Here is a 13,637-nt window from a genome sequence, read left to right on the forward strand (position 1 = left end):
AATACAAAAATTAGCTGGGTGTGGTGGGTGCCTGTAATGTCAGCTACTCGAGAGGCTGAGACAGGAGAATCACTTGAACCTGGGAGGCGGAGGTTACAGTGAACCGAGATCGTGCCATTGCACTCCAGCCTGGGCAATAAGAGCAAAACTCCGTCTAGTAACACCAACTGTTCCCCAAAAACCTATTGAAATAAAAAAAGTATAAAGCGAACTAAGGCAAAATATTTTAACCATTCAATGAGTAGTGAAGATAATAGATGTTTGTCTTAGAATCTCAATGAAGATTGTGTGTCAGGGTGACTAGGGAAATATTTTAGGGAGGAGGCAGGACTCAGCCTAGGTCTTATAAACTGCATAGAAATTGTTCAGATAGCCAGGAAGGAGAGAAGCATTCCAAATAGATAAAAGTATGCCAATATGTCTTTGAAGTAAAGACAATCATAAGGCATCATAATGACAGCAAATAGACTAGTCTGGTTTGAACACATGCTTGACTGCAGAAATTATCATGGGAGCCACAGTTTAAAAGGTGGATGACACTAAATTGTGGAGGGCCTTAAATTCCAAACTGAAAATCTTGGATTTCATCTTGCAGAAATTGCCACACAATTTTATTTTATTTTTTAAAGAAGAGTGGTGACAAATCATATTTTTAAAATCTTTTGTTATTTGAATTCTTGTCATGGATATTTTAAGCGTTCAGAAAATAACAACCTGCTCAAAAATCTATCTTTTGGGTTAGTTTCAGATTATTGCATGTGACTGTCAGCTGTTTACTAACAAGGGAAAAGTGCTTATTACATATTGCATAGATTATAATCTTTGACAGAGTATACTTGCTGAAAAAACTTATAATTACCATGACAATGCAAATATTAGCAATGTGCAATTAGTGCAGAAGATGGAGCAGAGATGGGTACTTACAGTACTTAACTACTGACTACTGAATTTTAGTTTGAGTGGGACCAAATTCTAGAACTCAGTTTAGTTTTCTCTTCAGAAAAGAAAGAGAATAATTAAATGTATATGTCAAGTTCATAAATAGAGGGACAATAATCTTTGGTAGTATCAGGGTCAGAGAAAATGGGGTACGTTTAGGGTGTTTTCCCTCAGTGAATAAATGTGGGATGATAGGAGGGGGCTCTGGGAAGGAGTTTGGGAGACAAATGGAGGGAAGTTCATAGGTGATTGGGCAGAAAGGGAAGATCTTTGAAGCCGGAACTAGGCTCTGATAATCACTTTCATCAGTCAATTTCCCCCCCTCCCCCTTTTTTGTGTGTGTGTGTTAGCTAAAGGTAGAAGTTGATGTTAGGCATTATTTGAGTTTCTTTGAGAGTTCCCATTGAACAAGCTGAATGTTGGTATTAAAATAATTTTATTTTCAGTCCTGAGAATAACCTCAGTGATAGCTATTCCAGCCTCATAGTTTTAAACACAAAATAACGAAGACCCAGAAACCTTAAGTGTCTTGGACAAAGACATACAGATAGTAAAGTGAAGAAACAAGCCACTGTATGTATATTGCCTGGAACAATGCCTGGCACATAGCAGGAGATCAGTAAACACTTATTGAGTGAATAAATGAATAAACCCAAGGCTTTTGATTCCTTGTAGCATCCTTTCTACTCTACCATATAAATTATGGCAGATTTAATGGGAAAATGATTTATATTTGAGCAATCAGAACCTGCTTGCACAATGTCAAATGATAATGACCATCATGATACAGATAGGCTTACCTAGCAACATAATGCCACCTTACTGATACATATTGTATTAGTTTGTTAGGGCTGTTATACCAAGGTACCATAGACTAGGTGGATTGAACAGAAATTTATTTTCTTACAGTTCTGGGATCTAGAAGTCCAAGATCAAGATGTTGCCTGAGCTGGTTTCTTCAGAGGGCCATGAGGGAAGGATCTGTTCTAGGATTATCTCCTTAGCTTGTTGATGGCCATCTTCTCCCTGTATCTTCACATCATCTTCCCTCTGTCCATGTTTGTGTCCAAATTTCATCTTCTTATAAGGACATCAGTCATATTGGATTAGGGCCCAAACTAACAAACTCATTTTAATTTAGTTACCTCTATAAATACCATATCTTCAAATATGATTACATTCTGAGGTACTGAGACTTCAACACATGAACCTCTGTGGGAGTGGGGAGGTCACAACAACACATAGAGACCAGCTTTTCTATCACTGCATATTAAACTCTTGATCGCAGTTCCCAGCAGCAGCTCAAGTGATGCTAATAGAGTTCCCAGTTTATAATTAAGTAGACAATTGCCCAACAGCCTCAAGGTTCTGCACATGCGTGTGTATTATTCAGGTGGAGCAGGAGGCTTGGCCTCCATGTTTTCTTGCCAACATGCTAAAATAACAGCTAGAGGGCATGGACTGGCTGACACATTTTTTTTAAACTACATGTAATTATAACTGTGATGAAACAATACTTTCTTCTTTGGAAATTGGCTTTACCTTCTTGTAAGGTGCTACAAGTCCCCAGGGCTTTGCTTATTTTTACCATAATTATCATTGTTAAATAGTAGCTTAGCTGATGAAGTGTGTATTTCAGTGGTATCCTAAGGCTGGGCATTTATAAGGAGGCTCTTGAATGAGTACCCATAGAGGGTCCTGAGGAAAGTCAGTGAAGCTCTTCCAGAATTTCTTTGAAGGTCCTTAAATAAGAAAAAGAGTATACTTTAGGGGAAAAATAGTTTTGCAGTTAGAAATCATTTGAAAGAGATGAAATTCCAAGACAATGTCAGGGGATTCCCAGGTTATGTCTTTGGTGGGCATCTGCCATTTGTTAAAGTGAGAGAGAGAGAGGCTTTGCTTCTTGAAAAAAATGCCATCTTACTCTATCAGAATGATACTCAGGAGCTATAAGCTTAGCTTGTCTCCACCACTGATCAAAATGTTGAGTGACTATAACTTTAGGGCATCTTGTCATCATGACTATCAAGATTAGAAATGATATTGTTTTGATCAGGGCCTTCTTGGACTTATTTCTAGTTAGTAAACTGTGACTCCTAAATATAAGAATCCAGCAGGCAGCACAGGGGTGTTAGTTATTATTATCTAATAAATGATTATCTAATAAGATAATAATTTGATACTTCAGCCTGATTACTATTAAATATCTTCTGACTCAGTCACCTCATGGATTGTGTTGCTTAAATCAACAGGACATCTACAGTTTTTATAGTGCTGATCTGAAGTTTCAGGCCATTTTCTATCATTGGCTCATCAGACATCAAAGACTAAGAGGCTGCTGCATTCTCTAAAGGAAATCTTAACAAATATTGGGAGCACCAGTATTTGTCATGACCAGTGAGTCGCTGCAAGAAATGGCATAGAAAGCTGTGGTGTCAAGAACAAAAACACTCCGAAAGAGAATCTCAGTGTGGGGATGGAAATAGAGTTCACCCTAACTGAAAAAAAGAAGAAGAAGAAAAAAAGGTTAGGGAAAAACAAAGAATTCTCTCCCCTCTTTTTTCATATTTGGACATAGATAAGTAACGAAATGCCCTTACATGATTGGGAACTTGTGTTAGTTTCCAGACCATGAGATCTTGAGTTATGATTGACGCAGAGTTAAAACAGACAAAAGTAGTTACTTGCTAAACATTTATTAATTTTTTCACAGTTCAATTATTTCAACAAGAGTATCTCTAAGGTATTATCAACAGGCCTCAAATGATTGTGGGCTGATGGGTCTTGTCAAAGGGCCTCTAGAAATTTGCCCCTATGTTCACACATTTTTCCCTTTTACACCCCCAACATGCTCTATGTGATCTCTTATTGGCCCTAGAGTAAGACAGATGTTTATGGGATTCTGAGCAGCTTCCTTCTAATAAGCTAAAATTAACAAAGGTTCATAATATTCTCTCATCAAAACTTGGGGAAGTAGAATCAACACTACAGACTACAACAGACATAATTTTAAAATTTGAACTCTGAAGTTGTTTGAGAAACACCTCATTTTTGCTTCATGAGATCATGTGTTTAAGTGGCGTTGAGTGTAAAAAAAATCTAATTTGAATTCTAAATCTTCAAAGCTAAACCTACTTATAACAGATATTTCTTCCAGTAATGGGCTGATTTCACAGGAAGTTTTTATGCAGAGGTCACTCCTCCTGCATTATTCAACAAGTGTTATAAAAATTTAGTTACCTGGAATTTGTGCTTATTATGCCACAAAAGATGAAAAGCTGTTTGGAGAAAATGATCAATTTAGGTTCAAGAAGAAATAGCAACTTGAACATTAAAAGTATCTGCACTTTCCACAAGATGGGTCAATCATTAAACAAACAGACCCATTGTTTAGAATCTCAAATCATCTTCTTCTTGTTGCTTCCGAAAGCAATAAATGAACATGTTCATCAAACAAAATTTCTTAAACAAATTAAATGATTTATATGCTTTTTAAAAAATGCACACCACATCTGCATCAAAGAGCAAAAGAAAGACATCTTGCAGTAAAGAACTACTTGAGGAAGAATAAAAGGCAGGAGTACAAAGTACATAAAATGAGCGTAGTTTAAGATTTTGGAAGAAGACATTCTAACATCAGATAGTTTTCCCACAACCAGAAACATCTGAGTTATCACTTGGTACCCAGTGTTTCTCATTTTCCCGTGCTCGAAGCTTTGGCGGGTGTCAGGATATTGGCAACATCTCTTAAGGTCGGTATTGAGATCTCTGCTCTTGGATGTACTCATAGAGAGGGCTGGAGCGCACTGGGACGCTGGCAAACTGATGACTGCCGGGCTCCAGAAGCCGCCCATGGCCCTTCCCTTCTTGGGATTGTGTTTCCCGGACTTGGCGGCGCCTCTGTTCCTCCTCCTGCTGGCTGCGGAGGTGTTCTTCCCGTAATTTCCTTTCCCGTTCCTGGCGACGTTTCTGCTCTTCTTCTTGCCATAGTTCTTGTGCCTGACGACGACTCTTCTCCTGCGTGGCAAACTGCTCCTCCGCCCGGTACTGCCCGTCTCGCTCCTGCCTGAGCCTCTGCTCTTCCTGTTTCTTAAGCTGCAGCTGCTCTTCTTCCCAGCGATACTTTCTGTCACGCTCTTGGCGGCGCAGCTGCTGTTCCTCCCTCTCCTGGCGGAGCTGTTCCTCCTCGCGGAATTTTCTGTCGCGCTCCTGGCGGCGCAGCNCTGTTCCTCCCTTTCCTGGAGCAGCTGTTCCTCTTCGCGGAATTTTCTGTCGCGGTCATGGCGGAGCTGTTGTTCGCGCTCCTGGCGGCGCAGCTGCTGTTCCTCCTCGAGAAATTTTCTATCGCGCTCTTGGCGGCGCAGCTGCTGTTCCTCCCTTTCCTGGAGCAGCTGTTCCTCTTCGCGGAATTTTCTGTCGCGGTCGTGGCGGAGCTGTTGTTCTCGCTCCTGGCGGCGCAGCTGCTGTTCCTCCTCGAGGAATTTTCTCTCTCGTTCCTGACGGCGCAGTTCCTCTTCGCGGAATTTTCTGTCACGCTCTTGGCGGCTCAGCTGCTGTTCCTCCCTTTCCTGGAGCAGCTGTTCTTCCCTTTCCTGGAGCAGCTGTTCCTCCTCGCGGAATTTTCTGTCTCTTCCCCGACGGACTCTCTTCTCTTTTTCCTCTCTCAACAACTGCTTTTCCTCTTGGAACTTCCTGTCGCGCCTTTTGGCTTCCTTTTGCTCTTCTCGCTCCAGTTGTTCTTCCTCTGGGAAATGCCTGTCGCGCTGCTGCCAGCGCCTCTTCTCTTGCTCACCACCTCTCTCTTGCGGTTCATCCACAAGGGGCTGCAGATCTTGCTGGGACTGTCTGTCGCGCACCTGGGAATCTTCCAACTGCCGGAACTGTTCATTCTCTCTACGTTTGCAGTAAACCCTGTTATTACGAACTGCATTTTCTTTTTCTGGTTCCCACTGCCATTTCAGATCACGGCGCTGATCCTCATCCCGGTATCGCCGCTTCCTCTCTTGGTGCTGAAGCTCCTCCTCCTCCGGATACTGCCTCTCCGGCTCCTGGCGCCTTTTTTCCTGTTCCTCTCTCAGCAGCTGCTCTTCTTCCTGCTGCAGCTCCTCTTCCTTGCGGTATTGTCTCTCCAGCTCCTGGCGCCTTCTCTTCTCCCTTTCCTCTCTCAGCAGCTGCTCTTCCTCCTGCTGCAGCTCCTCTTCCTCGCGGTATTGCCTCTCCAGCTCCTGGCGCCTTCTCTTCTCCCTTTCCTCTCTCAGCAGCTGCTTTTCCTCCTGCTGCAGCTCCTCTTCCTCCCGATATTGCCTTTCCCGCTCCAGGCGTCTTTTCTCTCGTTCCTCTCTCAGCAGCTGCTCTTCTTCCTGCTGCAGCTCCTCTTCTTTGCGGTATTGTCTCTCCCGCTCCTGGAGGCTTCTCTTCTCCCGTTCCTCTCTCAGCAGCTGCTCTTCCTCCTGCTGCAGTTCCTCTTCCTCGCGGTATTCTCTCTCTTGCTCCTGGCGTCGTCTTTTCTCCCGTTCCTCTCTCAGCAGCTGCTCTTCCTCCTGCTGCAGCTCCTCTTCTTTGCGGTATTGTCTCTCCCGCTCCCGGCGCCTTCTCTTCTCCCGTTCCTCTCCCAGCAGCTGCTCTTCCTCCTGCTGTAGCTCCTGATCCTCCCGGTATTGCCTTTCCCGCTCTTGGCGTCTTCTTTTCTCCCGTTCCTCTCTCAGCAGCTGCTCTTCCTCCTGCTGTAGCTGCTCTTCCTCGCGGTATTGTCTCTCCTGCTCCTGGCGCCTTCTCTTCTCGCGCTCCTCTCTCTGCAGCTCCTCCTCCTCCTGCTGCTGCAGCTGCTGTTCCTTTCTCAGCTGCCCTCGTAGGGCTGGCTTGGCGTACACCGTGTAGTGGCGTCTCTTCCTTTCTTCTTCTAGTTGCCACCTCCATTTTTGGTCGCGGCGCTGCTCCGGGCTTCGCCTCCTCTCCTGATCCTCCTGGGGGCCGTACCCCTCCTCCTGGAGCTGTTGGGCACGCTCCCGCCGCTGGAGCTGCTCCTCTTCCTCCAGGAACTGCAGCTCTCTCTCCCTCTCGCGACGCTGGCGGCGCCGCTGCTCCTTCTCCTCCTCCTCCTGGAGAAACCGTTGTTCCCGCTGCTGGCGCTCCTCGGCTCTCAGCTGCCTCTCCCGCTGCTCGCGCAATGAGGGCCTGGCTGACAGCCTCTGACGGCCCCTCTGGCGCTCTTCCTCCGCCTGCCACTGCCAAGTGAAGTCCCGGCGCTGCTCCTCTTCCTGCTGCTGCCGGCGAGCCTGTTCCTCCTCCTGCCATTGCAGCTCACGCTCCCGGCGCCGCCTCTTTTCCTCCTGCTCTTGACGGCGCCTCTGCCCTTCCTGCTTGCGGGGCCTCGAGTAGACTTTGCTTTGCCGCGCGTCGGCCTCGTTTTCTAGCTGCCACTGCCACTTCGGGGTCTGGCTCTTAATCCGCTCCCGGGCCTGTTCCTGCTCCTCCTCAGCCAGCTCCTGCTCGCGCCTCAGCCACTGCTGGCGCCTCTCTTCCAGCTGCTCGCGCCTCTTCTCCTGCTCGAGTCTCTCTTCCTCCTCACGCTTCAGCCGCTGCTCGCGCCTCTCTTCCTGCTCGCGCTTCAGCCGCTGCTCGCGCCTCTCCTCCTGCTCAAGCCTCTCCTCCTCCTCCTCCTCGCGCTTCAGCAGCTGCTCGCGCCTCTCCTCCTCCTCCTCGCGCTTCAGCAGCTGCTCGCGCCTCTCCTCCTGCTCGCGCTTCAGCCGCTGCTCGCGCCTCTCCTCCTGCTCGCGCCTCTCCTCCTCCTGCTCGCGCCTTAGTTGCTGCTCGCGCCTCTCCTCCCGCTCGCGCCTCAGCCGTTGCTGTTGCTGCTCTTCCGCCTGGCGCTCCCTCTTCAGCTCTTGCCGCTCCAGCTTCTGTAGCTGCTCTTCTTCCTCCTGGAGCTCTCTTTGCAGCTGCGGCTCTTCTTCCTGCAGCTTCTCTTCCTGCCGGTGCACTCTCTCGCGCTTCCTCCACTCTTTCTCTTCTTCCTCCTGGAGCACTCTTTCTTGCCGCTCTCGCCTTTGCTGCTGCTTCTCCTCGCGGCGCTCCCTCCTCAGCTCCTGCAGCTCCCGCCTTCGTTGTTGCTCTTCATCTGGAAACGCCTCAGTTTCGTGACCCTTGCACCTCTGCAGCTGCTCTTCCTCTGCACGGCGCTCTTCCTGTTCTTTCCATTCTCGCCTTTGCCGCCATAGCTCCTCGTCGCGGCGCTGCCTGTCGCGCTGCTGAAGTCGCTCTTGTTTCTCACTTTGCTCCTCTCCCTCAGCGAGCTCCCTTTCCTGTTCCTGCCTCTTCTGCCTGCGTCGTTGCCCAGGTTCTTCTTCCAGTTGTCTGTCCCGGGACTCGAATCTCCTTTGGTCTTCTTCTTTACTGCGATCTTGTAACAGGCTCTCCTTTCCGTCACACCGGGCTCGCTTCTCCTCATCCAGTCCCGTGGCCTGGCCGAGAGCATAGTAACAAGCTTGAGCCACTTTGAAAACAAATAGGAGGAATTCGTTGAAATCGACACGCCCATTACGGTCACGATCCAGAAGTTCCAGGATCAGATCTACCGTCTTGGGGTCATGTGGTCTCTATAAAAAAGATGAAAACAAAAATTTTACAATGTACTATCTACAGGTGATAAATTGTTTTCACACATATTTTATGCTATGCTGACATTCAAGAGACATTCAGAGCAATTAGAAAAATGTCCAGTGTGTATCAAGTCTTGTCCCCATGTAAAATGTGAACCCTCATTTTAAAGCATATATTCGTTTGAAATTTTTGCAGCTCGTAATTTAGTGCTGACCAAACTGGAGGATGCAGGAAGAGAGACACAAAGTAGAATAACGGGTAAGCCTATGCATCTTAGAGGCAGAGCTTGAGGTGAAGATTCAAAACAGCCTCGTGAACTTGTGTGTAAAATTAACAAAGCTACTCAACCTCAAGAAAGAACAACACAAGTTCGCTTTAATTGGGTAAGAATGAACTCACCCTTGAGAGAGATACAATGGAAATTTATGAAGATTTGCAGTAGCCATTTCTGTCTGAAGCAGCTAGTACTCTTGATTTGGTTTCTATTCCATATTAGAAAACAGAACAAAACATTTACGGGTAGCACCATTTTAGTAGAGATCAGGCTGATCTCAGTTTTGAAATTTGGAAACAAATTTAAGTTCCTCCAAGTCTAGTTTGATTTGACATCTTTTGTGGTGATGTCCCATGAAGAGCTCATTCACATGGCCATGCCGTCAAGTACATGAAATACTTTATTATTCAGACTGCAATGCCAAGTTAGTACCTTCTGACTCAGAAATGAATGGGGGATGTAGTGTAGATCTGTCATGGTGTAAAATGAATATAAACCCACCAGTCCTTGCTCTGGTCTCCTCTGAGAATAAATCTCATAGCCTCAAGTCAATAGATCTCATTTTCTTGTTAGTTCTTACCCGAAGGACAGCTCCAAATTCCCTTTCCAGGAGGTTCTTCAGGTCTTTCTTAGTTAATGCTGCTCCATCACAATCATGTGAGACATATTGATTGAAAATTTCAGTGATGTCACAGATGCTTCTCAGAAGTGGTGACATTTTTTTCTTTCCTTCAAGTTCAAGTAAACCTAGAACAATAAAACAAGATCCAGAATCAAAATCCTGTTTCTGCTCTTGGGAAAGCGTCATTCACACTATTTCAGGCAGATACCTAAATAATTTGAATTTACAGCAGTATTTTCCACCTGGACTTTCAGAGCATTTTAATCTTTGAATATTGTATCAGAAAGAGAAAGAGTGATCCTGAGAAATTCCAAGCGAGGGAATCATCTTCAGACTATCCTGTTGTCAGTTTTTGATTGTCCACCCAATGTGGATTATCTGTCCTTTTCTTCTCTCTTTCTTCCAGCTTTCCACCATATTTCAGAGTAGAAAATAAAGAGAGGAGTGCAGAAATTAAAATTTTATATATTTCTACACACTTTCCTTTAAAGTTGAGCAAAGAGGACAGGTAAAACCCAAAAGGTGAAGGAAGACTTGAGAGTATCTTAAAGTGGTTAGAGGCCATGTCAGCAAAACATTTAGAAGAAGATAGAACAATGAAAAGGGAGTATGAATGATTCCCCAACATTATAGTCCATAAAGGATTTAGGAACTCTTATAGAATATAATTCATAAGTCAACAATTCAAAGATTAAATAGTACTTCTTCCTAGTCAAAAGATGGCATTGTAACATTCAGATACACACGTGCAGAAAACAGAAAGTGTATGTTACCTGCCTCAACTCAGATTTAGTACAGATATTCGGATACTGAAGTATTGAAAGCTTCTGAGAGGTCCTTTCTAAACCAAACTGAATCCAGAAAACTGCGAATGATATTGGTTTTGTTAAACCCAAATGCATCATTGGAATCTTGGCTTTTTATAAAACATTAGCCAACAGTAGATCGATGTTATAAGAATACATAGAATGACTTTGCTGGTGGAATATGTGTAGTGGATCATCTAGCTAACTTTATGTGCTTCTCAACTCCAATACCTTAAATGCTGTGACTGTATGAAGATGGCCCATATTAGGTAGAACCAATGTAAAAGAGAATAGAAGGGTAACAAACTTTTGAGATAGCAGTTTTTAGGAAGATGAACCCTATCAGAGCCACACATGATCATCCTTGATGTGCAAAAGTATAGAGTTCAGAGCCCAGGGAGAAGGGCCATGCTTCAGTTCAAGTGATGGCACCAACCATAAGAAGATGGGATAGAGTTAGTGAAAGTTTATTTATCCCTGCAAAATACTGATGCCTTCTGGCACATAGAACCTCCCCGCATATCCCAACATCTGAAGTAGCTATAAAAATGGAGAATCATAAAGAAGACCACGATCCCACAGAATGGGACTTACCCACTTCACCAGAGGAAGAAGTTGAGTGCTCGCTGACACCACGGGCAAGTGTACTGGGTAACTAGGAGCTGGGCCTTTTATAGGGATTTTAATTGTGCCCTGGAAAGCAACTTGGGAAGGAGACACCCACTCTGTGGGATGGCCTGATTCATTCCTAACCAAGCCCAGCTCCACCTCTGTCTCCACAAATGGCTTGTTTATCTCACTATTTGCTCACGTAGCTATTTGGCATGAGGTTCACAGACCTTGCCTCCTGACACTCACGGTACTGGCCCCACCTAACATGAGAGGGTAGAATATTTGGCAGAATCTCCAATTTTCTTTAACTGTTAAAACTAAATTAAATAATAAAACAAAGGTATTACATGTTCGCAATCTTAATTGATTATTACTTCATTACAAAGGAGTAAACTCTAAGCCATTTGCTTTGTAAAAGATACAATCTCTAGTTTGGGATTAAGCAGAAACTTAGAAATAAACTGATGAAGACCAATTAATTTCTCCATGGGATGTGACAGTCCATGGTGAGCTGCTCATAAGCCGTACCAGAAGCTGTTCCTTCAATTCTAGGGCAATGAGAGAGATGTAAAGAATTGGTTAGTTTCTTCTCTAAAAATGCAGGTGGGAAAAATTTTTACATTTGTTTCCTGGATCTTATGATGGTTTTCCTACAGATTGGGTACTGCCTCCTTAGTAAGCAGTTTGGAAGGGTACCTTAGAAATATATTTTTATTAAACTGTTCATAAGAAAATTTGAAATCTGTGAAATTTCCTTCTTGGAGACATTAAACCTAAATGAAGTTTGTTCATTAGTTTTTCTCGTTAGCATATTGATGCCCTTGGGGAAAAAGAGCTGGTGTAATGCATTATTGTAGATATAATCATCCTGCTCAGCCTAAGTTACTAATGGTTATGACACCTAAACACTTGAGTCTGCTTCTCCTGGAAGCACATTGAAGTAATCAGTCATTCTAGCCCATTATATCCATCAGGGCTTTCTCAATCTGGCTGATCATTTGCAAATTTCAGTGCTGTTTTATTGTAAGGAATTGGATTTTATCCATGGTTGTCAGTGACTTCCATCCTTGCATTTCAGACTATGTGAAACTTTGGTTCATAATTTATGAAGACTATTAAATGATTCAATGGCTTCTCTGCACTTTTGTCTCCTCCTTTGTCTAACAGAGGCAAGTATTGGTTTTCTGAATTTTGAGGCAATTATAGGATCCTTCAATGGCTTGAGTGAAAGTTTGGAATCTAAATCTTGATGGCTATTTCTTTATTTGCAGATTGGTCCAAATGATAATGGAGTTGAACTCTATTTGCCCCCTCACTTGCTGCCATCCCAGATGTTTGGTACAGAGGAAGGTAGAAGTGACAGGGAGTGGGAAGACAATTATAAGCAAGGCTAATTTCTGCCTCTTAAGGACTTCAACACTGAAGTCTATGATTTAGTGGTTTTCCTAGGACTGTCAGAACTGTCACTATTTCTTGGGCTAAGTTAGCAAACTTGGTGTGGCAACTCGTTGGTGAAGGGTGAAGACTTCTCATTTTTCCCCTTCTTTTTAGGGTTTTATGCAGCTCTCTTACTCTTTGGATTCTAAGATAGGACCATCATAAGCACTGATCACACTGCACTGCAATCATGTGACCATGGAAGCTCACTCTCTCACAGAGGGCACTAGCCTTTTGTATGAGTGTTCTTCAAGGAATAACCTAGGCAAGGCCTGCCTTATGTCTGCTTTTGTTTGTATCCTCCTGTGTGTGATCTATTGGGAAACCTCAGCTCAGGTGATGGGATGCATTTGCATGACTCCATTACTTTCCTATACTGAATAAACCCAAAAGGGAACTGGAAAGTGTTAGATTCCATGGAAATAAAGGGAAAAGTAGCATTAACCATTCTAAAATTGTAGTTAGAATGGCAATTCCCCCCACTACTATGCTTTTGAACAGCCTTGAAAAAATACCCCAAATTGTGTTTATTATAACAGAAAAACCCTTTCTCCTCTCTGAATGAAGCTAGATCTTAAATTCAGTGATGGTTCTCCTACCCACTTTTATTTAAAGTCAGTTCAGCATAAGGGAAAATATTTAAAAACCTGCTTAACCCTAAGAGAATTGGCCTCCCTTCCTGCTCTTGGTCCATCATCAGAAAGGTTGTAAAGTAGATTCAGATGCTAAATCCAAAATCAAGTTTGAAATTCTCTTGGTGAAGTATCTTCATTGCTACATAATGTTCTTTTATTTTACACACTGTCATTATTTGAGAATATCATTTTAAAAGGAGTCTGTAACATAAGGTTTGGACAGGGAAATAGTTTCCATGGCTTTCTAGTTTTTCAAAATGTTGGTAAATGCTAAAGAATGTAGAAAATTATATCAAATGCTAACAAATTGGTTCAGTCTATTTTTGGTTAAGACCTACTGGGAATTCTTGGAATGTAGTAGTGTTCCTTTACTGTGGACCACCAAAAAATAAAAATATTGTTAAAAGCTGAAAGGTCTCCATACAAAAAGCTCCAATATCACTCTTTTTTAAGACTGGAGACTGAGATACTGAAAGGTCAGAGAATACTACTGACCGGCCCAGGAATGACCTGGGTGATCCTGCTCCATTTCTGCAAGAATGCCCTTCTTTATCAGTCCAGAGCACAGCTATAGTATTATCCTGGCACTTGACGTTGATACCTGAGTTCTTTATTACAGAGGAATTGAAAAGAGAAAATAAAATTTGTATCACTTAGATGCTTTAATTTTATATCAATATGAAGCCTTGTCACTTTTTTTTTTTTTTTTTTTT

At 43.6% G+C, this 13,637-nt stretch overlaps 1 protein-coding gene across 1 annotated transcript; it reads right to left on the minus strand.

Annotated features, from left to right (window-relative positions):
* Positions 1 to 3,619: 3,619 nt before the first annotated feature.
* On the minus strand, positions 3,620 to 10,880 carry TCHH (trichohyalin). Its single transcript, XM_025390404.1, is given in 4 exon segments — positions 3,620 to 5,160; positions 5,163 to 8,534; positions 9,393 to 9,559; positions 10,835 to 10,880. Coding segments are annotated over 3 exon segments (3,984 nt in total). The 5' UTR covers positions 9,531 to 9,559; positions 10,835 to 10,880; the 3' UTR covers positions 3,620 to 4,686.
* Between the last annotated feature and the right edge of the window lie 2,757 nt (positions 10,881 to 13,637).

This window comes from Theropithecus gelada, chromosome 1, assembly GCF_003255815.1.
Source record: "Theropithecus gelada isolate Dixy chromosome 1, Tgel_1.0, whole genome shotgun sequence".
Taxonomy (NCBI): domain Eukaryota; kingdom Metazoa; phylum Chordata; class Mammalia; order Primates; family Cercopithecidae; genus Theropithecus; species Theropithecus gelada.